This window comes from Mytilus californianus, unplaced genomic scaffold (assembly GCF_021869535.1).
Source record: "Mytilus californianus isolate M0D057914Y unplaced genomic scaffold, xbMytCali1.0.p SCAF_11, whole genome shotgun sequence".
Taxonomy (NCBI): Eukaryota; Metazoa; Mollusca; class Bivalvia; order Mytilida; family Mytilidae; genus Mytilus; species Mytilus californianus.
Genome location: NW_026262593.1, coordinates 56,437,847 through 56,462,927, shown reverse-complemented (window position 1 = coordinate 56,462,927; position 25,081 = coordinate 56,437,847). Strand labels below are relative to the sequence as shown.

The 25,081-nt window shown below is 34.7% G+C and overlaps 1 protein-coding gene across 1 annotated transcript; it reads left to right on the top strand.

Annotated features, from left to right (window-relative positions):
• The first annotated feature begins 506 nt into the window (after nucleotides 1–506).
• On the top strand, nucleotides 507–23,910 carry LOC127720387 (uncharacterized). The gene is made up of 2 exons (XM_052226974.1): nucleotides 507–553; nucleotides 22,806–23,910. Exon 2 carries the CDS (start codon nucleotides 22,835–22,837, stop codon nucleotides 23,894–23,896), a length of 1,062 nt encoding a protein of 353 aa, XP_052082934.1. The 5' UTR covers nucleotides 507–553; nucleotides 22,806–22,834; the 3' UTR covers nucleotides 23,897–23,910.
• The last annotated feature ends 1,171 nt before the right edge of the window (nucleotides 23,911–25,081 follow it).

Sequence of the window (25,081 nt, the reverse complement as noted above, 5' to 3'; positions counted from 1 at the left end):
CCTTTCAAGAGTCATAATTCTTTTGACTACCCCTTCCCCTGAACTTAATTGTCATATTGGAGTCAGTTTTAGAGCTGAGGGAGACGAACCGATGTCAGACTGACTTAACTGAACATGTGGGTGGAGGCGAAATTCTGAACGTGACAAGCAAAACAAAAAATAATTCTATAGTCTAATAGTTAGTCAGTGTCCCTCTATCATTTTCTTTTTTTTATTTGCAATATATATATTTTTTAATAAGGGTAACTATGATGTTGTGCAGATGTATCTATCGACCCTCTGTTCTCTGTATACCCATATACCTTTACCTAAAAGACTCAAGGTTAAGGTACGTAAAGGTATATTATATAGGTCCCAATAATTCTTTTTTGACAGAGACAGTGCCGGTGCTCTATTCTCCAAAATCAATCAAGAAATATAAAAAGATTTTTTTTATTAACTAATCATGATACTTTATTTATAAATGCTAATCCTTGTCGATCAATCAGAAAGATAGGAGTCTAACACACCTGCCACGTGCATCAATATAAAGACGAGATTGGACACATATAAGGTATGTACAGCTGTATTATATCATTTCTATTTTAATCTATATCAAAACGTTTTCGAAGAAAATAAACAGAATTTGATCGAACATTAAATGAACAATACAACTACGTTAAACCTTTCAACATGTTCAACACATTATCAAGTAAAAAAACTAGATCCATGAAGAGAGGGGAAATAGATTTGACAAATAAATAGTACATATAAGACTGTATTTTTATCGCTGATTAGTTTCAGATACTTAGGGAGCTACCATTTGATTTTTAGGGAGGGGGCTAGGATTAAATTTGAAAAAAATAGGCAGGACAGGAGTTTTGATTAAAAAAAAAAGGCAGGATGAGACATTTGCAAATAAAAAAAGTCAGGATGACAATTTAGGTAAAAAATAGTCAGGACAAACTTTATAAAAAAAGGCAGGACCGAATAGAGTGAAAAATAAAAAGGCAGGACAGAGATTACAACTAAAAGAAAATGCAGGCAAAAATGTTTCATCATAGCCCCACCCCCCTCCCCCCATAAAAATCAAATGGTAGCTCCCTATATGATATAATCAGCAATCTTGCCATATACTGATTTTATGCTAAAAAATCATGTAAATCTTGAGAAACACAAAATATTTTTTGTCGATTAAAATGGGTACTCCCTCTACGCCGTATCCCGGATCCGCCACTGCTACCTAGATGGATGGATATCTGGTCTTTGTTTCAATAAATACCCAACTATTTATTCGTTTAAACATGTTGGAAACATTGAAAAATTCAATTTTAAAGTTAGAATGAACATAATTGTGTGTTACAAGAATTCTAGCTGATAAACCCTCTTGTCATGATTATTCTAATTACTAGTATCGCATTCGTTCGACATGTGATTTAAGAGGAGATTTTAGATATGCATAAATGAGTCTAAAATCTAAAAGATAGTCATTGATATTTTCATATTGTTTTTCTGGAAAAGACGTATGCCTACTTTGAACTCATTCATTTACGCGTTGTAAAATAGTATTACATTACTAACAATCATTTAATTTTGGATGTAAAATGTCTTCTGATTGGCTGAAAGTTTTTTGTCTATCGGCTTAAAGACATAATTTTGTCATGTGTCCGTGCCGTCATCAACGTTTTTTCATGATTTACTCCTTAAAAAAGGAATTTAGAACTAAATCATAAGGAATGACTAATATTTTTTCTGTCTATTCGAAGTAACCTTAAAGATGTGGGGCACACTTTTAAATAACACTCTACGCGGGTTATTTGGTGTACATCACATTTTTTATGTTATTTCTTCATAGACATATGAAGAATTTACCTTGAATGGAAAAAGGATTTCACACTTTCAATACACTACATATGATTTAAGCTATTATAGCTGACGAGTTTAATTTATTTTTGGAAGATTATATAATTGTGTATGTTGTCTTTTGCAGCCATATGTAAAGTACATATAATTATGTACTATATATTTGCGACATTTTCATTCATTTATTTAAACAAAGAGTACACTTAAGATGGAAAATGTCTGATCTCAAAGGGTTAAGGTCATTTGAGCTTTTATATATGTATATATCTCTCACATATCTAATAAGTTCAAATTAAACGTTAACTTTGACGCGCCGTTCCGCATTTTTCTAAAACTCATTTATTACCTGCTTCACCAACGGCGAAATCAGGCCAAGTACGTCCGAAAGACCTTGGATGGAAAACTTTTCGTCAAATCTTTTTTGGCTACTATGAAAGGGAATGAGTTTATGTCTAGCCAGCAGTTTGATGATGTTAAACTGTAATGTATATATTAAAACAATTTTAAGATCTACCGTGCAGCTACTTCCTGTTTGTCGATGGTTTGACATTTCAATCAATTATACACAGCGGTATTGGTCTTGTTATTGCCAGAGGCCGTTTTGAAGAGTAAACATCTCTCTGTAATCTTAAATGAAAATTTAAACTTTAAGTTAGTTATTTATACTGCTTCTAAACCGAACGCGAAAGTCTTATTAACTAAGGAAGCAATACACAGTTAGGAATTTGGTTTCGCATTATGGCCCCGGTTATTGTGTAATAAAATTGATTTTTAGATAGCTGAAGAATAATTTAGCCGTCACAGTGGGTTTATATGAACATCAATATGAAAAAGAGATGTGGTATGATTACCAAAGAGAAACTATCCACCAAAGTTCAAATGAAGTGGAGGTAGGCAATTATAGGCAATCGTGCGGCCTTCAACAATGAGAAAAACCCATACCGTATTGTCGGCTATAGAAGGCCCCAATCAAGATTGTTTTTCACATGCTTTATAGGTCATACGGACTGGTTGACAGTCCGTATATTTTTACCGTCAACGAATAATGGTTCCGCCTTACAGAAGTTCCCCTTGAAACTTTGTTATGAACAATGCCATAATATCTGCTCCTGTTTGAACAAATTCTAAACCCTTTATTCCGTTAGAACAAATACTGTAATAGTTCTTACATTTGGATTTTATAGTATGAATGAACTTCTATTTTAAGTCATCACATCGGTCCAGAAATTATTGTATTGTTTTCCAGCTAATATTTTACGCTCGAACTTTTCAATTCAATTTTATGGAGAGATGTGGTGAAATGCATATAATTCTTATTTCACCTCTTGAATTGTAATTATAAATTTCATTGGTTTTAGAAAAGGTATCACTCAAATGGATTAAAATTCTACTTTGGTCCAAATTTTGGAGATTTTTGTGACATTTTCACCCCCCCCCTTTTTTTGGAATATTTGTTATCAAATAAATGCAGATTGCTGCCATGGTTACACCAAACAGAGATTATAATTCATCATTTTAACTAATGGAAATCAATGCTGTTTCCATACATATGCACATACATTATCCCGAAAAAATTCAACAGATCGGGTTTTTATCAGTTTCCCACAATTTTCCGGAGTACCTGAGATCACCCCCGCTTTTCAGTTGGGTTCGTGTTGCTCAGTCTTTTGTTTTCTGTGTTGTGTTTTGTGTACTGTTGTTTGTCTTTTTGTTTTTGTTTTTTTTTTCTTTTTTGCCATGGCGTTGTCAGTTTATTTTCGACTTATGATTTAGAATGTCCTTTTAGTATCACTATCTTTCGCCTCTCTTTCTTTGTATTTCACGTTATATTTTAAAGTGTTGACAGAATCTGGCATATGGGCATACTTTTAGAGAAAACCACAATTTGACCACCATAAACAATAAAAATAAATCCACGCTTCAATAAAAGAGAAAGAAGTATTACACATGATTTCAAAAACACCGTGAGGGACTGGCCATTTGTTACATTAAAAGGGGTGGGGTTGGGGTAGGAGGAAATTAAGGGGCGTGGCTTGTAAAATTATTGGAATGGAAATTAAGGAGAGGTATCCACTTTTTCAATAATTCATTTAGGGGACATCGAAAAATTTCAAAGTATTTGAGCAATTTTTTAGTCTTTCCCAGTTGCAAATTTCTTAATTTGATATTTATCTTGAAAAAAATACCCCTTTCCATCTGAGATTTCTATACTGTGATTTCCATATGATTAAAACACTAATAAGATTAATAGTTATTGTTTTACATGATTAATCGTAAACTCATGATTGCCGGAGCATATATTTCAATTGTTCAAGATAATATCTAGGATGGGTGAGTGGGTAAAAATGTTATGACAGTGGAAGGGAGGTCATGAATTTATTTTCCTTCTTCAAGGTTGGTACTTGAAAAAAATAAAAGAAATTCAGATATTTCCTTCCATCCCCCAATGAAAGAAAATTATCAGTCCCTTATAAAGGAAACATCTTTGCTCAACACGGATTTATTGACCGTCTCCAGTTCAGTCGGTTTTCAACGTAAGCCTCTCTGTGATCTGAACCGAAACGTGTCAGCCTTGAAGATTGAAGCAGTAACAAAGTTTTCTAAAAGGTAGGAAATTCACGTTTGCAGGAAACATTGTTAGCTCTCAGTCAAAATGTGTATTTCGACATCGGTACTTCGTATTATAAGATTATAATTATTGTTGTGCAAATTATGTGCCAGTACTTAAACAAGACGATTGCATCACGACACAATTTTATAAAATGATCTAAAATGTGACGTCATGATTAAAAAATGGTTGTTGCATGACGTCAGACGGTTATTCGGAGACATTTGCAGTATTCTGTAAACCCCATCCAGACCTTCATACATCAATCCAGATAGAAATTCTTTATAAACTATTAATTGAGTCGACCCTTGCGAGGGAGGCGACACAGCAAAAAAAATAAAATAACCTTTCAAGACGTCATAATTATTTAGACTAAACACTATGTGAGTCTAAATTTTGACTAAAACTTTTCTATAACGTAAAATATTTAAAAAATATATAATTATTTTTACTTTCATTTGTTTATATAGAGGACAGCATACAGTACAGGTAAATATTTTTTTTACCTCAGACATCAAAAGATTTTTCTCAACTAAATAATTTAAAACTCATAATCCAAATATCTCTCCAAGTGCCTATGACTCAGTTTGATACCTTTTCTGAAATTCTCCAGACATAAAATCTTTTACAAAAATTCATCCTACAACAGTTTACATACTTTCAACCAAGCTCTAAATACCCGCGATTTCGCGGGTGTGTTCTAGTTACCCTTAAAAGCTTGACATACTGGATTGGCATAATCTTTTGTGGAATACCGTTCATATGTTGGCATATACATGTCTTTTTGTTTTATGATCATAGTATATGTATGTTTATACTTGTTTTACAATTCTTGTAGAAAACATACAATTAAGAATAATCTTTTAAAATGCCAACAATATTTTCGTCTTTTAAATTTATAATTTTCTTTTATTTCTCTTTCTCTCATATAACATGTCTAGTATAAATAGTCAATAAACCTCAAAACAAACATTAGAAGTTTGTTCCTGACCCTGCTCATAGCTTCAAGTAATATCTGAATTATTTTTTGTAACATAGGAAATATGTTCCACCGAAATTTATATCACAGAAAATTTATACTCGGAATATATATTATAAGGAAATATGTTCCAACACTGTAAAATTTGTTCCGGAACTAATTGTTTTACTAAACGTTAAATAAATTGCGGGTGTTATAGATAATAAAATGATGCATTAACTTAATATCAAGCAAAACATTCTATAGTTGTACATTACAAATTTAATACTCAACATTGAAGTCTTTAAACAACAAGAAAACATTCAAATAAGGTAAATCTTTTAGAAATTCAAATTAAGTCAGCATAAAATCATATATACTGTATAATATGATTAACAACTGTGACAAATATTTAAAACACACTATTTCATTTTTCTACAAATTCTGATATAAAGTAACATATATGTTGAATTGCAGTATTCATAAATAAATGATTGATCTATAAAAAAAATTCTGATGGATTTTTCTTATTCTTCGCTTTTCTGCCTCATTAAATTATTGTCATTTGGGTATTATTTTTTTTTTGGATAATGTAATTAAACATTTTGCTATACTCCACAGAATCCATATTGTTGACACCTTTTATTTATTACATTATCAATATAATACATGTTTTTTTATAATGTACTTGAATTATAACTTTAAACTCACTGATAACAATGCTCAGTATTAAAGATAACTTGTATAACCAGTGGAACATATTTCACGGACAAGGAACTTTTTTCTCCAGGTAAGGAACAAATTTCACAAACCCGGAACTTATTTCACTAGATAAGGAACAAATTTCACAAACCCAGAACTTATTTCACCAGGTAAATTGTGGAACTTATTTTATAGAGATGGAACAAATCATATAGAAATTATCAAATAAGTTCTCCCAGAATATATTTCCTGTGATATTTGTTCCACTGGAACTTTTTTCACTGGAACAAATTTTGGCTCACATATTCACAACTATTCTATATATTAAAGTTAGCCTTGGGAGGATAAAAAAAACTTTAAAATGTTGTAATGACATGTCCATTGAAGAAGTCCATAGATTGAACTTAATTTAGAAGTAAAGTGTCACGTTTTGTTTGTTGCTTAATTGGGTTGCTGTCTAAATTAATTAAGTCTCCCAAACGAAGTAAGACTTATTGTTTTTGCTCAGTTCTTATTCTTCTTCTTCTTCTTCTTCTTCTTCTTCTTCTTCTTCTTCCGCCGCTTTTAAATTTGAACTTGTCCGCACCCGTTCTCCAAAACCGCTTGTCAGATTAACTTAGGGTTTCACAATATGTTAGACTAACATGTCTAGTGGTGCAATCAGGGTTTTGTTTGTGCAATGGGGTTTATAAAGGGGTACTTTGAGGGCAAAAAGAAAAGAGGGTTTTACTATAGAACCCTACGGGATTTTATTTTTTTAAATTTTCAAATGATTATAAATTGAAAACCGTTTGTGATAGACACAATCTTTTTAATTGAAAATGTTCTAAATGATAATCGCCCATTAAATGAAATACAAGGTTAGTCCCCAGGGGTCAGCCCCACCCCCTGCCATTTAAGAAAGTTCTAATACCGTGTAAGTGGTCAAGATCCCTACCCCTAAACCATATATATTTTGGTTTGTCATGCTAAGATGGTTAGTCCCCAGGGGTCATCCCGACCCCCTGCCATTTGAGAAAGTTCTAATATCTTGTAAATGGTCGAGATCCCCACCCCTAAACCATATATATTCTGGTTTGTCATGATAAAGCACATCAAATGTAATACAGGGTTAGTCCCCAGGGGTCACCCCCACCCCATGCCATTTAAGAAAGTTCTAATATCTAAGTGGTCAAGATCCCCACCCCTAAACCATATATATTCTGGTTTGTCATGCGAAGATGGTTTGAATGATATACAGGGTTAGTCCTCAGGGGTCATCCCGACCCCCTGCCATTTGAGAAAGTTCTAATGTCTTGTAAATGGTCGAGATCCCCACCCCTAAACCACATATATTCTGGTTTGTCATCATAAAGCACATCAAATGAAATACAGGGTTAGTCCCCAGGGGTAACCCCCACCCCCTGCCATTTAAGAAAGTTCTAATATCTTGTAAGTGGTCAAGATCCCAACCCCTAAATCATATATATTCTGGTTTGTCATGCTAAGATGGTTTGAATGATATACAGGGTTAGTCCCCAGGGGTCATCCCGACCCCCTGCCATTTGAAAAATTTCTAATATCTTGTAAATGGTCAAGATCCCCACCCCTAAACCATTTATATTCTGGTTTGTTATGATAAAGCACATCACAAGAAATACAGGGTTAGTCCCCAGGGGTCACCCCCACTCCCTGCCATTTAAGAAAGTTCTAATATATTGTAAGTGGTCAAGATCCCCACCCCTAAACCATATATATTCTGGTTTGTCATGCGAAGATGGTTTGAATGATAAACAGGGTTAGTCCCCAGGGGTCATCCCGACCGCCTGCCATTTGAGAAAGTTCTAATATCTTGTAAACGGTTGAGATCCCCACCCCTAAACCATATATATTCCTATTTGTCATGTCTGGAACATTTGAATGACGTATATGGTCAGTCCCCAGGGGTCACCCCCGCCCCCAATGTTCTAGTATCTTGTAAATGGTCGAGATCCCCACCCCTAAACCATATATATTCTGGTTTGTCATGCCAAGATGATTTGAATGATATACAAGGTTACTAATAGTTCCCAGGCATCACTAATGCATATAACTTTACTGGACCAAACCAATTTTCACTGGACGTTGCCCAATGTCAGGCGACCCTGGGAATTACGAATTATGGGAGCTTCGTTTGGGAGACTTCGTAACAGCATCCTGTTACAATCATTTCTTGTTATGTATACTTCACATCTCCTTAAAAATTATTCATAGAAATTAAACATTGCTTAAAGTATGTTAAAATTGAGAATGGAAATGGGGAATGTGTCAAAGAGACAACAACCCGACCACAGAACAGACAACAGCAGAAGGCCACCAACAGGTCTTCAATGCAGCGAGAAATTCCCGCACCCGGAGGCGTCCTTCAGCTGGCCCCTAAACAAATATATATACTAGTTAGCATACATGTATAGTTGCTTTTATCGTCTGAGAGTAGTTATTTGTTCTTCTTACATTCCCTTTTAGATATATTTTTAGTCTTCTGTTCTTCAACGTCTGCTATCTTGCTAGGAACAGCTAGCTTGGTAGATCTAGATAACATCCAACTCAGCCCAACGATCTTGGGGTGTGTGTGGGGGCACTTATTATGTAATGAGTGGAAGGGATGAGTCGCTGGGATAGATCACTATTTGAAGCTTCATGATATTGCATGAGGTCGAGAAATTTAGTTGAAATATAAGACAAGGTTGATGATTGAATCTGAAACTAATCAGATGTCGATATTTTTTAACAGATGCAATTAAAATCACCAGAGTTTGTGTATATATATCTCTAAAATCACTTTCGTAAATGTTTAAGATATTTGTCAAATCTATTTACTAGTATCTCCCCATGAAATAACGTAACAATGATAGCTATGTGCAGGTATGTATACTTATCGTAAAAAATATATGATAGTTAGGGTAACTACATGTATGTTCTTTTATCATTCAATATATATATATGATTGTAATACTTGTTACTGGATGCTAAGCTTTCATCAATCAATCAATCAATCAATCAACCAATCGATCAAATTCAGTGCAATCGAATTAATACATTGTGATTTGTATTTAATTATATTTCCAATAATAAATATATAAAGTTAGTTATAATTTGATACGTAATTGTAATATATATATATGAATGTATACACTGTGTTAAATGTAACGTAACTTTACGCTAAAAATGGTGACAACCCAGCTGCCACCGTTTAAGGTGTTAAGTTTCCTAGTGTAACTTGACACAAAAACCTGGTGGCAGCTAGGTTGCCACCATTCATGGTTTTAACTTTGCTAGTGTCACTCAACACGAAGACCGGTGGCAGCTGGGTTGCCACCATTTCGGATGTAAGCAGTCCTCGATGTTAAGGAGTAAACTAACACCAAATCAACAAGTATATGTAGTTTTTGAAACACCATTTTGAGCGTTTGTGGGTACACCGAATTCAAACTCTGTTTGACACCTCAAGTCATGACAAGCACAGGTGTAATATTTTATACCGGGAGATCTGGTCAGTATTACATTTGTCGGTCTAGATTATTGTTACACACCGTAAATAATTTACATCCATATATCGCGTGTAAACTAAGCCATATATAATACAATATAAAGCAATCATGTCGAAAGTGGTGAATATAAACACGGCAAGTAAAGAAGAACTGATTACAATTAAAGATATTGGGGAGGCAAGAGCTAAACTTATTATTGCTGCAAGGACAGATAAGGGAAAATTAACACTTGAGGATTTGAAATTATTTCAAGGTCTTCCAAATACTATGTGGGACCCTCTCGTAGCAGCAGGTCGAATTATTTTTGAAAACACAGAAGAAGTTGATGACAGTGCGGATCAGAAAAAAACAAATCGAGAAGTTGAAAACAGAACTTGTCAATCAAAAACAAGATGCTGAACAGGAGATAAAAAAAATTCAGAGCAATTTTGACACACGGTTGTTAATTGCAACTCAAGAAAAGGCAACCATACAACATGAATTAAAACATCAGATAAAAGATTTGCAAGATGCATTGGAAGGGGAAATGGAGGAAAAGAATGAGTATGCTAAATTGATAGAAGAAATAAAACAAAAGTATGCAATGGAGTCATCAGGCAGATTCCATATAAGAAATTGAAATGTCTGTCAAAATGAATAAATAAATAAAAATAATAATTACTGTTATTTTAAAGATAATCTGTGAATGTTTTGAGGAATAATGATGTTAAAAGAAATTATAAAAATAATTTTTGGATATGATTGTTTCGGTTTAAAGTAGAAATGATTAAAACAAGTTGAAAAAATGCAAAAATTTTGACAGAATTAACTCCCATTTTTTTACACAAGGTTTATGTGTTGCAATGCTTTATGTTGACACTTGTATACTGGTATTTACTAGTGTAGTCTGGTTATTCAAACATCCCTGTTCCCAAATTTGTTACTTTTTTTAGTCAAAAACATCTGTGATATATATTTTTTTTCACTTTCAAATATTTTGCTTTATAGCTCAGTGTCTGTCAATAAATCTTATGTCAGGAATATCGCTGTAAAAACTTTCAAAATCATTGTAGGTTCCAATATATGCCAGTTAAAACTGTAAGTCATGCTGTGCATAAGAAAAAACACTTGTTGATTCTTTCATTTAACTTTATTCAAGCAATAGTTTTAACTTATATGTTTCCTACATAAGATCTGTCAAACTTGTTTTCTTATGTCTGAAACATTTGAATGTGCTAACAGTTAAAGTTCTTTGACCTGTAGTGAAATCTTGTTAGATGTTAGGCTACAGTATTTTCCAGGAGTTTTAAAAATGACTTTCAACTAGGATTTGATTTCCAATGTCAGTCAAAAAAAACAAATATATATTGTCTGTCAAAATATCTTATGTATGAAAAATCTTATGTCAGAATCAAGTCTGTCAAAATCTTATGTCAGAAACTCAATTTGTCTGTCAAATCTTATGTCAGAAATAATAAAGTCTGTCAAATCTTATGTCAGAAAAAATAAAGTCTGTCAAATCTTATGTCAGAAATAATAAAGTCTGTCAAAATCTTATGTCAGAAAAAATAAAGTCTGTCAAATCTTATGTCAGAAACAATAAAGTCTGTCAAATCTTATGTCAGAAACAATAAAGTCTGTCAAATCTTATGTCAGAAACATAATATTTAAGGCTTCGTTTGTTTAAAAAGGATGATGCTCATAATTTTTTTGTTGGTCAAATTGTCTTTATCGTTATTAGTAAAGCATGTATTCAAAAAAAGAAGTTCATTGCTTATGATTTTTGCCTAACGTGCTTATGGGAGTTGTTTCACTTTCTTATATGGAATCTGCCATCAGCTCTGCAGGAGTTCAATCAACAGGAAAAAGAAAAATTGCTGATCAAGGTTGATCAAGACAAACTGGAAAAACTTGAAAAACAAAAAGAACAAATGGATTTGTTAGAAATAGAAAGACGGGAAATGAAAGATATGATGGAATCCATAGAAAAGAAGTTTGAAAGTGAGGTTTCCGGTGTTGCACACTGTCACGTAAATGTTCCTCCGTGATTGGAGCACCTTGATATTGAACTTTACCACACTAATGAAAGATATGATGGAATCCATAGAAAAGAAGTTTGAAAATGAGGTTTCCGGTGTTGCGCACTGTCACGTAAATGTTCCTCCGTGATTGGAGCACCTTGATATTGAACTTTACCACAATATTCAAATTTGCGTGAATGTTTGATAAAACCATATTATTGGCGTAAGCCATCTGTTTATAAACTTTTACAATTATTAAGCACTACTAATGTAAAAGACTTGTGCAACTTAGGAAAATATATATTTAGAGCACTGAAGCTCAGAAATGACTGTTTTCAGTAAGTTGATTTGTAATTCATTTGTTACATATATTTGCTTTTTGGAATTATATTTATATGTATTTATTTTTTGTGTATTTAATACTTCTGTCTGTTTTGTCATGATCGTATATTTTTGTAATCTATATTTAGTATATATATTGATTATACATGTACCTATATGTTGTAAAACATTTGGTTAATAAAGAATTGTAATGTTCTTATGAAAATATTAATAACTTCAAATTACTTATAAACTAAACAAGTCAAAGCAATGCAAAAAAGAAAAGGAAAAAAAAAGTTTAAAATAAAAAATAACCTAAATCTTTAGCTTTCCAAAACTCTGATTATTGGACCAGGGGTTGGGAAAATAGTTTTTTCCAATATTCCGATAAAATAAATCAAAACAAAAAACGGGAATTGAATTTAAGTTTTGAATATATTTAACAGTTTTAAAGGCATTTTATTTGAACATTCCCTTGACATAATGAAATAGTATTTGATTTAAAAAGCCGGACCTAAATATTGGCTGTGAAATAAAATTAGTTGTGACTCAAATGTATTTTTGATTTAAACTGTAAAATAAAAAAAGGATAATTCCTCACTAAAATATTACATGATTTACATTCATACTCATGATCACAATCAGGAAACATATACAATTCCTACCTTTACTTTGTACTGTTGTGTCACCTAATGTCTATAACGCATTTTTTTTTTAATATTTCCCAAATTATAAGAAAGTCCTTACATTACTAAAATTAATCAATAAATGAAATGCCGTAAAAAGAAGTCATGCATCAATTATAAACATTGCACTGACAATGAAACTAATTCTTGAATACAACCAATCAAGAGATCATTTGAGCTTTGAGCACTTTACAATATTCTAAGTTTGTAAGAGAATGATAATCCCTTACTTCATGATAAGTACTCGCTACGCTCGTACTTAATCATGAAGAAAGGGATTATCATCTCGCTAACGCTCGTACTTAATCATGAAGAAATAAGTACGAGCGTTAGCGAGTACTTATCATGAAGTAAGGGATTATCATTCTCTTACAAACTTAGAATATTGTAAAGTGCTCAAGGCTCAAATGATCTATTCAAGAATTAGTTTCATTGTCAGTGCAATGTTTATAATTGATGCATGCCTTCCTTTTTCGGTATGTCATTTATGGATTAGTTTTAGTGATGTGAGGACTTTCTTATCATTTGGGAAATATTTTTTTTTAAAAATGCATTGTAGATATTAGGTGACACAACAGTAGAAAGAAAAGGTTGGAATTGTATGTTTCCTGATTGTGAGTATGAATGTTAATGATGTGATTTCCGAGTATTATCAATCAATACTAATACTTCTAATACAATGAAATGCTCCTAATTGTACTAACTTACCAAATATACTCTGATACTCTCTGGTTAAGTTCTAGTACAGGCGTTCTCATTCCCGCCAATACGCCAACTCTCGTTACCTGGTAACTATCTGAGATCTTATCCTGAGTTAGGTAGTTTACCATGGATCATTCCGGGAACCGGGCTACGCGGTATATCTAACTACCGTACTGTCTACATAGTAATGTCACGTCCATTATACCATATTACACAACACTCCCCCCCACTTTGAAAGGAGTGAGTTTACTTCCTATTCGAATATTCACTATCTTCATTTAGTCCACCCCGTCTGTTCGCACCACGGGGATACAAATAAATCTCCAAATATATCCAACGTTGACATTTCAACGACACACATATATTTTTCAAAATTCAACAATTGTTCCGTCTTCGCTCTGCGGAGTTATTTTAAAACTAACATATCATTCCTTGATATATACATATTACACACAATCTTCACTGTAATGTCCAATCAAAATTTACAACTGATTTCCTTCTGCTCTATATGTACATCATAGTATCCTGTCTTATATTTTAAATTACCTTGCGGTACTAGAGTCCTGGCACCGTGGACATCTGAACTTTACCATAGTGTCAGCCAGCTCTGGTGTCACATCTATACAAGCTCCATGGTACCACTCATCGCAGAAATCACACTGTATCATAAACAGTCCATCATCTGGTTTTCTGCACAAACAGTGTAAGTCTGGGTTTATCGCCTTGGTTACATCTTCACCGTCCTGTAACCGGTGCTGGCACTGTTTTAACCAGGGTGGTACTTCTCTGTCTTTACATGGCTTTAAACGGTCATGATTTATTGTCAGTACAGTTTTTTGTAATTTTATCTTGTACACATACGAAGATAATTTGGCACATACAAGTCCTGGACCTTTCCAAGGTGGGTCCAATTTCTTCGCCCTACCTTTAATTTTTGCCGTATCTAAAACATAAACTAAATCTCCTATTTTGTATTCTCTCTCCAGGATACGTACATCATAATCACGTTTCATGGTATTCTGTGTAGTTTTTAGCGTGTTGCGCGCTATTTCATGTGCAGATGTTATGGCATCTCGGAGTCTTATTACATACTCATCTTGTGACTCGTCTGTTTTAGCACCAGGTACGCTGTACAATAAATCAACAGGCTGGTTAACCTCTCTCCCAAGCATTAGCATGTTTGGCGTAAAACCAGTACTTCTGTTCACCGACGATCGAACAGCTCCTGCCAACTGTGCCAAGTGTTTATCCCAATTGTCTTGTTGTTTAGACACAAAGCAACGGACGGCGTCCATTAAGGTTCTGTTGCAACGTTCTGCTTGTCCGTTTGAGGATGGTCTGTACGGAGTAGTTCTTGCTTTGTGCATTTGCAAGATTTCACAGATGGATTTGAAAAGCTTACTTTCAAAATTGCGTCCTTGGTCTGTAAAAACCTGAAATGGAAATCCAAAACGAGAGAAAAACTCGTTCACAGCTGCTCTTGCCGTATGTTCTGCAGTTTGTGCTGGTAACGGAATACATTCCATCCATTTTGAAAACTGATCAACCATAACTAGTACATGTGCATTCCCAAATTTCGTCTCTGGCAGTGGTCCTAGAAAATCTAAGTGGACACGCTCCATTGGTGCACCTGCATGAAACTGGGTGAGCGGACATTTAGCCTTCCTGTTTGGCTTCTTGTGTAAATTGCATGTACTGCATGTTTTGACAAAGTCTCTTACTCGTTGTGTCATACCATACAATTGATATTTCGCCTTGATTCTTAATGTGGTCCTATTCATACCTTGGTGACCTGCAGCAGGAATATCATGACATAATGATATCACTTGTTCAACAAGATCTCTTGGTACCACAAGTCTTGGTGTTCTGTCTTTCTTGTCCAAATTTCTCAATATTCCATTATCATCTAAATAGAACATATCTTTGTTTATCCAATATTTCTTGGCTATTGGACTGCATCTGAATATTGTAGCCTCTGATGGTTCTGTTTTGTCCCTGAACCATACCAGTATTAACTCCAAGTCTGGGTCTTTAGACTGGTAATCTCGTAATTGCTCTGGTGAATAAGTACTAGCTTCTATACCTGTCTCAGTTATGGCATTTACATTTGGAAGGTCCAAATATGTCGCGTAAACTGACATACCAAGTGGTGTAGTGACTATTTCCACTGAACTGTGACAAACATTGTGGTTCTGGCTTACTGTATCTTGATTGTTACTGTCAAATACTTGTGGCTGGACCGGAGATGTACCTAAATTCTCATTCACGTGACTTGTCACGTTCTGGTCCCCGTCTTGTGATATTGAACTATCTGGTCTAGCATTGTCCTTTATAATCACATTTGCATGTTGTGCATTGTCCTGTTTCAGTAAATCGTTCTCAGAAATCAAAGAACTCGGTAGTACTGTAAGTGGTCCTGTATTGTGTGTTTGCTCAAAATTTTTACAGTCTTGATGTGAAGCTAAAGGAATAACGTTATCTACGTCTTCTTGAAAACCAAGCCAACTTTGGTGAGCACGAGTACAATAATCGCATGCTCCACAGGGTAGATTGTGTTTTAGCACGTTTCCAGCTGCTAATCTATTCTGTGAACAGGCTAAATCTGGCAGACGTGATAATGCGTCCGCATTTTGGTGTCTTTTACCTGGCCTGTGCTTTACTGTCATGTGATACTGGCTTAGCTCCTCTAACCATCGAGCTAGTTGTCCTTGTGGCTCTTTAAAGTGCAATAACCACGTTAAACTGCTATGGTCTGTACGGACTATAAACTCTCTTCCTAAAAGGTAATGTCTATAATGTCTGGTGAATTTCACTACTGCAAGCAATTCTTTCCGTGTCGTGCAGTATCGTTTTTGCTCATGGGTTAATGAAAAACTTCCGTAGGCAACGGGACGCTCTACACCATCTTGTACTTGTATTAATTCTGCGCCAATTGCGAAATTGGAAGCATCTGTGTCCAAAATAAACGGATCTTTATTGTTGGGTAATGCCAATAACGGAGTTGTTGTCAATGCCTCTACAAGTTTGTCAAAAGCCTCTTGCTCTGAATCTCCCCATTTGTACGGTTTCTTACCGGTCAATTGATACAAAGGGTAGGATAAATCTGCAAAATTCTTAATGAAAGTTCTATGATAATTAGCAAAGCCAAGAAATTGTTCAACCTCTCTTGTTGTCGTAGGTACTTTCCATTTCTTAACAACTTCAACATATTCACTGCCAATTGCCATACCATCTCTATTGATTGTTCTGCCTAAAAAGTCTATTTCCTTTTTAAAGAAATCACATTTCCTGGGTTTCAATTTGAGCCCATACTCTCTGAAACGTTCAAAAACTGATCTTAAATTCTGTAAATGGTCTTCAAATGTCTTTCCCATTACTAGAATATCGTCCAGGAAGGCTAGTACAACATTCCATGTTAAACCTCTGAGAACGAGATTCATTACTCGTGAATATGTTCCAGGGGCATTGCAAAGGCCAAAACTCATACGGACAAAGTGGAATAATCCATATTTAGTGATGAAGGCAGTCTTTTCCTTGTCTGATTCTTTCACTTTAATCTGATAATATGCACTATTAGCGTCCAATTTTGAAAACCATTCGTTTTCCGCTAACGTGTCCAAACATTCGTCTATCAAGGGAAGCGGATAGACATCTTTTTTCGTCACGGAATTCAACTTCCGGTAATCAATGCACCAGCGCACGTTGCCATCGCGCTTGCGCACAAGTACTGGGGCAGATGCCCATTCTGATATAGATGGTTCTATGATACCTGCATCTAACATTTTCTTTAAATGGTTTTCTTCTTCGTGTGCAAAGCACATAGGTGTTCTTCTTATTCGTTGTTTGATAGGGCGCGCATCGCCTGTATCAATCTCGTGTTCAATGTGGTTAAATGTTCCCAAGTCAAAATCATCTAGTGCAAAAACATCAGCAAATTCATGAAGTAAATTTGCAACTTTGGACTTTTGGTCTTCAGCAAGTGTACTGGATTTATCCAATATGTTCTGCAACTGTTCCGGTAGTGTATTGTTATCTCTGGCTATTCCAGTTGTTGCTACTGACGGGGCTGGCCCCGTTTCAACAACGTCAGCTTCAATTGCTTCGCCTAAAAGAGTTCCCTTTTGCAAAACTATCTTGTTGTTGGTTACATTAAGTAAACTGACACATGGCAAAGAACTAGCGTTGTAATAACCACGTGGGATTAACAAATCTATCTCTTTATTAGGTTCAACTATAAAATCAGTTAATTCCGCTGACAAATCTGACTCTAATTGTACGACTGAATTAGGAGGTATGACTGTTGTATGTGGAACGGTAATTTTAGCTACTCTTGCTATAACGTTCACAGGTGGTACCAGTCCAATATGTCCATGTACCATAGGTAGTGCCTCTCCATTGATGAAGAAGATTAATTTTCTGCAGTCTAAAATTACTTTTGCTTTGACTAGAAAATCAAGTCCTAATAGCATGTCATTATCAATAGGCGCAACATAAATATCTGTCCTATATGTTCTTTCAACAATTTGTAATTCAACTGGTCCCACTACATAGGCATCCATGTGCATACCACGCCCTGCTGCATGCATTGTTGCTTTTCTTTTCATGGGTGGTTTTTTGCTAAGAGATTCATAAACTTTGTCAGAAATTATTGTAACTTCTGCTGCGGTATCTACTACCGAAATTACAGGCTGTCCATGCACTTTTAAAGTGAATCGAAGCATAGATGCTGAGCCTAACTGGCAAATAGTTCCCCCTAAGTGTACGGGATCTTGCAACTGAAGGTCAATTACTTTCTGTAAATCATTATCAGGCACCGTTGTGTGCAATGATAAATTAGACAGAGTATCTGTGGATGTTGACATGTCACATGTTTTCAACGGGGTAATCCCCGAAACAGGTGTCTTGTTTCTTTCGTTTGAAATGGTGTTTAACGTTAGGCGGTTAGGTGTGGTCTGAGTCAGGGTTCCGCCCTTTAGCCCGACTCTTTCTGGTTTAAATGGTCTGTGTAATTTTTACCTGTTGATGAATGTAAGACAGGACAGTCCCGTTGTATATGTCCAAACTGGTGACAGAAATAGCAAGCCATATTTGCTAATTTTTCAGGTGGTATAGGTCTCCAGCACCTTTTAAATGGTGATTGTCGCTGATTATCTTGCCTACTATCCCTGTTACGCCATTGTTGGCGATTACCTTGATTTTGTTGGCTGAATGGTTGGGTTGCTGGCTGGACTTCATTTTGTACAGGAAACTGTTTTGCCTGCTGTTGTGTTTGAAGCTGCTGTTTAATGTCTCCAATTTCCTGCTTATGAAATGCTTCCATAGCAGTCATTTTCTCTAGCAATGTTTCCATTTGTTTAGACAAATCGGACTTTGTGTCCGTCTTACCCATAGCGTGAACAGCTAGGTCGCTATCATAATCACTTGGTTCATCCTGATTTGGTGTTGGGTCACGTCTACCGGTTGGTTTACCAAAGATAGCTGTGTGGTTATGTTGGAACCATTTTATCTGGTCAATTGCTGCTTCAACAGATGTTGGTCTGGCGGTGGCTCCATGTTGACCAGCTTCTTTATCTGAGCATCCCTGGCATATTTTCCAGATAGCTTGTGTATACATATAACTGTCGGGAAGATTTCTAAAGGCTTTACAGGCTAACGAGAGAACTCGGTCTGCCCAATCTTCCAATTTCTCATTTGTATTTTGTCGTGCACTCATGAACTGAACTTGCAAAGTCTCTGGTAAATCTTGAAAATTGAACCTTTTCTCTAATTTGTGAATCAATTCAAAGTAATCCACACCTTGGTCTCTATCCAGTAAATTTGCATAGTAATCACCTGCTTTACCATGTAAACACCAACACAGTTGGTCTTTTCGTTCCGTGGTAGTCCATGATAAACGATCAGCATACCTATGAAACTTGGTGTAAAAAGTTTTCCAACTTGAGGAACCATCATACTTCAGTCCTTTAGGTATTTCTAGGTTCTTTGATTTTGGCTTTGCTGGAGGCATTAATTGCGGCGACTCCCCATAACTTAAATATGGTCTTGGAGGGTACATATTTCTGTTTGAAGAAAAGTATGTTGGATTTGGTGTTCTCAAGGAATATACTGGTTCCCTAAATATTTCTGGTGAAGGTATTCTGCGACGGAATTCTGGTGGAGGTATATGTGATTCTACCTGTTGACGACGTCTTGGGACTGGAACTGGCCTTTCTAATCTAGGTTCGTGCTCGTTGGGCCCTTGCTGCCATCCCAATTTTGATGTCTGCTGTTGTGTATTTTGATTACGTGAATAATCACGTTTTTCAATGTGCTCATTGGGACCTTGCTGCCATCCCAATTGTGATGTCTGCTGCTGTGTATTTTGGTTACGTGAATAATCACGTTTTTCAATGTTTTCCTCAACATTTAATCTGATACTTGGTTTCGTGTACCCTAATTCATCTGTTCTATGAATTTTGTCTGGCTTAAACTGTCGATCAATTGAAAAATCTTGAACTTTATCCTGGTCATCATACTTGGTTTGTAGTAATGGTTTTCTTTCATCAGGTCTTGACAATTTTGTTGAATACTGGTGGTCCCCATACTGCAAAGTGTAATTTAAAGGCTTGCTCATTGCTGAACTGGGACGTGATAACTCACGTTTGACTTCCTCAGGCTCAGGTTTAAGCAAACATTCATCAGAAGGTGTGTCAGAATATGAAAAGTCATTGATTTCTGCTTCTCGTCTTGCATATTCCGAATGAAATCCAGATGTTTTAACTTCACCATAATCAACATAGTCTTGTAAATCATAACTTGACTGAGTCCGTGATTTGTATTCTTGTTGCTGTGTAACTGGTGAAAAATCTATCAAATCCATCAAGGCTTCAGTAATTCTTAGTCTTGGTATTTCAGAAAGATGCTCAGGCTGAATATTACCAAATGTCTCTCTCATAGACATAATCTTGTCAGCTATGACATTTCCAACACCAGGTAACAATAATAATTCTTCATAAGTACAGCTATTAATCTTTGTACGCTCCTTCTGAAAAGCTAAGTCTGCCATTATGTTATTATAACACAAATACAATTTAATTTAATCACTGGTTGCTGAACCAGAAAAAAAAAAAATTAATGTGTATGTGCTATGTGGCTAACCACACAAAAAACGGCTAATTTTTCCGAAAGTGGCTAATTTTCTCCAAATTGCTCTGATAACAGCTAATTTGTCTAATTTCTACACAAAACGGCTAATTTTAGCAAACGTGAAACAATTTTCGAAAATAAATTCTGTAATTAACGCAAGTTTTTATGCTTATATTATTTCCGTGTTCAAACACTTCATAATATACCAAATATAGCAATATGAACTTCGCAAATACACGTGACGTACTCACTTCTGTTTCTCGATTAATTCGTCTTTTTAACACAGGAAACCCTGCTCGCCAAGCGCCAGTGATGTGATTTCCGAGTATTGTCACTCAATACTAATACTTCTAATACAATGAAATGCTCCTAATTGTACTAACTTACCAAATATACTCTGATACTCTCTGGTTAAGTTCTAGTACAGGCGTTCTCATTCCCGCCAATACGCCAACTCTCGTTACCTGGTAACTATCTGAGATCTTATCCTGAGTTAGGTCTACTTTTACCATGGATCATTCCGGGAACCGGGCTACGCGGTATATCTAACTACCGTACTGTCTACATAGTAATGTCACGTCCATTATACCATATTACACAACATTAATCATGTAATATTTTAGTGAGGAATTATCCTTTTTTTATTTACAGTTTAAATCAATTAATACATTTGAGTTACAACTAAATTTTATTTCACAGCCAATAATTTGGTCCGGCTTTTTACATCAAATACTGTTTCATTATGTCAGGGAAATGTTCAAAAATAACGTCCTTAAAAGTTTTTAATGTGTTCAAAATTAAATTCCTGGGTTTTTTTTATCGGAATACATGTATTGGAAATAACTATTCTCCCCAACTGCTGATCAAGTAATCAGAGTTTTGGAAAGCTAAAGATTTAGGTTATTTTAAATCTGAAAGATTTTTTTCTTTTTTTTTTTTTTGCATTGCTTTGGTATTGTTTAATTTTATAGTAATTTGAAGTTATTAATATTTTCATAATAACATTCACGGTACCAATTTTACTGCACCAGTAAACTTCAACTTATTTTGAGATTTTTGTTTGTTTCACAACTCAACTTTTAGTCAGTTTCAATCACTGTGTGATAAATCCTTTCAATCTGATAAATGTGCTTCGGGGCAGTTGTAACTCATTTATAGAAACTCTTTGTTTTGAACTGTAAATAGACCCAAATAATAGGATAATCCCTTACTAAGAACATGATTTACATTCATTCTTCACAATTAAGAGGCATCCAAACCTACAATTTCATTGGTCGAGAGTACTTTGCTATATTCTAACATATACTTGAACTTAAAAAAATTCGTGAACAGTTACTTTGTATACGGACTTTCATTCTCAAATTTCCGATCCTAAGAATGGCTTCAAGCTTTTTTCCAAGTTCGTGTCGTTCCGGCACATCTAGTTTATATTTCAAAAATAAATTATACTCCTAAACATAAAAACAAAATAAAAGATTGTAACAAAGAAAATATACAATGAGATCCAATTTTCATTCAACAAAAACATTATTTAAATTAAAAAAATCAAAACTTTTGAATTTTTATTAATCTCAAGTTAACATATATGTTGCTTATCTGTTTTCACTCAGTACATGTATATAGAAGTAGAACCTGACTTGAAACTACATGTCCCTTTAGTGTAAAAATATAATCAATTAACGAATGTTTAATCCTTTCAGAAACAGAACAAGTTTTTGTACATGTACTTAAGGTGGATCATTAGATTCACTATATATTAAATTTTCCTCAGATAGAATTTTCTAATACTTTGCCAAAATGGAGATTTTGCCATGCTTTTTTTTTTTAAATATATCAAAAGTATGGGTCACCGTGCTATTTTTCAAGCTACAAGTCGTCAAAAATATTGCCCAATTTTGCATAGATTATTTAAGAAAAAACACTTTTTTTTGTGAATAAAAAGAAAGCTATGAAATAGAACTTTGAAATAAAATATGAGAAGATAGGTTTTATAATATGCTTCAAGAAAATAAAAAGAAAAAATGGTTTCACATCATTTGTTTTCTTGCTACAAGTCAAACATGAAAATTTTACTGCAAGATTTATCTCCCCTTATATGACCAAGTTGGAAAATTGAATCGGAACAAAATCAAATATTTAGTATTTCTTAAAACATCCTATATTATGCAACAAATCACTTATTTTTCTTTATTATAGCCAAAGTCTTAGACATAAACTGCTAATCTGTCTAAGTTTTTGCAGATTTGAGCAAAAAACAAGACCGATTGTGTACTGCTATTTTCAATCCAAAATGGCGGTTATACAGTTAATCTACCTTAAAAATATTTATAGTGAAATATTTTTTCATTGCAGGTTTATTAATTGGCTAATACACAACCATCATGGTGAGAGTACTGTCAAGAATATTTGAAAAAAGTTTTTTGAAAAAAATGTTCATATTACAAATTCTGCTGTTTGGCTTATATGTAATAAACAGAAGGTCACAGACGGTTGAATCTACCACTGACGTAAAAAACTATATTCAAAGGTCAAATGTTATTGTTAATCCTGATCCTGATCTGCGATTTGCGCATGCTACCTTGAAACCAATAGATTTAATTCGATTTGATTGTGGTGAACTTTGCAACACATCTAGAAAAGGTCAACCTGGTCCTTACTTTGACCATGTTACGGCAAATATAAATTGTGAAGCACTATTTAGTAACGAATACATAGACAGCGGGCATGGGTTGGCACGTGCGCCAAAGGAAATTCCCAAAGAACTTATGGATGAATACACAATGAATGGTAGAGTTGGTATAAAGAAATGGTATTTTGATGAACAGTATCTAGGCAAAAAAGCATTCACACCAGTGTGGACGGAGGAAATGATAGAGAAAAACATCAAAGAAGCAAAAGCGCAAAAACTATTCAGTCCGTACGGTCTTGCCAAAATAAACGCTTTGCGTGATGGGTTGAAACATGCACCTGGAATCCAAGATGGACGAGTTCTTGTTATAGGTTCCGAACGGCCTTGGGCAGAAGCATGTGTGTTAGAAGCAGGAGCACGCGAAATCCTGACTTTGGAGTATGGAAAAATAATTTCTACGCATCCTAAAGTAAAAACCATCGTTCCGCTTGATTTCCGAATGCGGTATCTCAATAACACTTTGGGAGAATTTGATGCAGTCGTTACATTTAGTTCAGTTGAACATTCTGGCCTCGGTAGATACGGCGACGCCCTCAATCCATGGGGAGACATTATTGCAATAGCAAGAGCTTGGTGTGTTACAAAACCTAAAGGATCCCTCACATTAGGTGTTGAATATAAATATGAAGGCGAATACATAGCATTTAATGCACATCGTTATTATGGTAAAATACGGTATCCATATTTAACAACAAACTGGAAACAATACTATAAAGGGATAGGAACACAACTTGTTCATGTTTTTGTTAAATAAATAAATATGTTAGATATGCTTTCATTATAAAAATAAGGAGATGTGATATGATTACCAATGAGACAACTATCCACCAAAGTTAAAATGAAGTGGATGTAAGCAATTATATGCAACCGTACGGCCTTCAACAATGAGAAAAACATATACCGTATAGTCTTCTATAAGTTCATGTACATTTTAGCTCAGCTGACCCAGATTATCATAATGAGCAGTTATCATTTTGCATCCATGATCGTAAGTTTTTCAAAGGATCTGCGCATGCTCTAATATAACTTAATGAATTCCACTCAAACTGTGCCTTACTAATCCTTAATTCAAACCTCAATCTTACTAACTCGGTCGCTATTACATCTTTTAATGAAAAGTAAGATGATCAGAAAATTGAATTATTTTTTGTATATAATTGGTAAATGTTGATATAAAGGATAAACAAGATTGTCAAGGTCATTCGAGATGGAAAAACAATAATTCTTAGATAACTTGCCATCTATATATATAAAGAACACTGTGCGGGACAAATTTGCCATTCCAGAATTGGCAAATCTGACTTTGTTGTTTTACAAGATAACAAAAAATGTTTTGGCCAAGTGATAAAAAATTTAAAAAAAAACAATTTTCCCATGTATGTCCAAACATATCACTGTTGTCACTGTTGGTAAGGCTTATATAGAAGTTAGGAACTATAGGTCACTGTACGACCTACAACAATGAGCAGAACCCATACCGCAAAGCAAGCTATAGTTGAGTAACAGGTACGGTACGTTAGTGACAATTTCACGGATTTTTATTTTATAAAAATGTTGCAAGCAACTAGAGCATGTGGAATAATTTGCATATGAATATCCGATACAAAGTTAATTTTCTACTATCGGAGATACTCTAATTTTATTCATGTGTACTACTATTTTCCGGATATTTAATTTGCTGTATATCAGAAAGAAAAAAAACGTTGTGTATATATTTTTTCTATGTTCATGTGCAATACCTCATGCTCTAGTTGAGGGTGGACACTTTTGAGGGGAGGTGGGAGAGAAAAAGGGATTCCAAAAGTGGGAGGTGGGAGAAGGGTACACCCTGTCCACCCCCTCCTAGTTGTATGCAAAATGTTGTACCACTCCATGAAATCACCAATTTACGAACCGGTGACCGGTAACGCATACGTTAAACAGTGGACGTATAACAAAC

Bases quoted from the DNA above. Each gene is read 5' to 3' on its own strand.
- LOC127720387 (XM_052226974.1), top strand. From the start codon at position 22,835: ATGGTGAGAGTACTGTCAAGAATATTTGAAAAAAGTTTTTTGAAAAAA.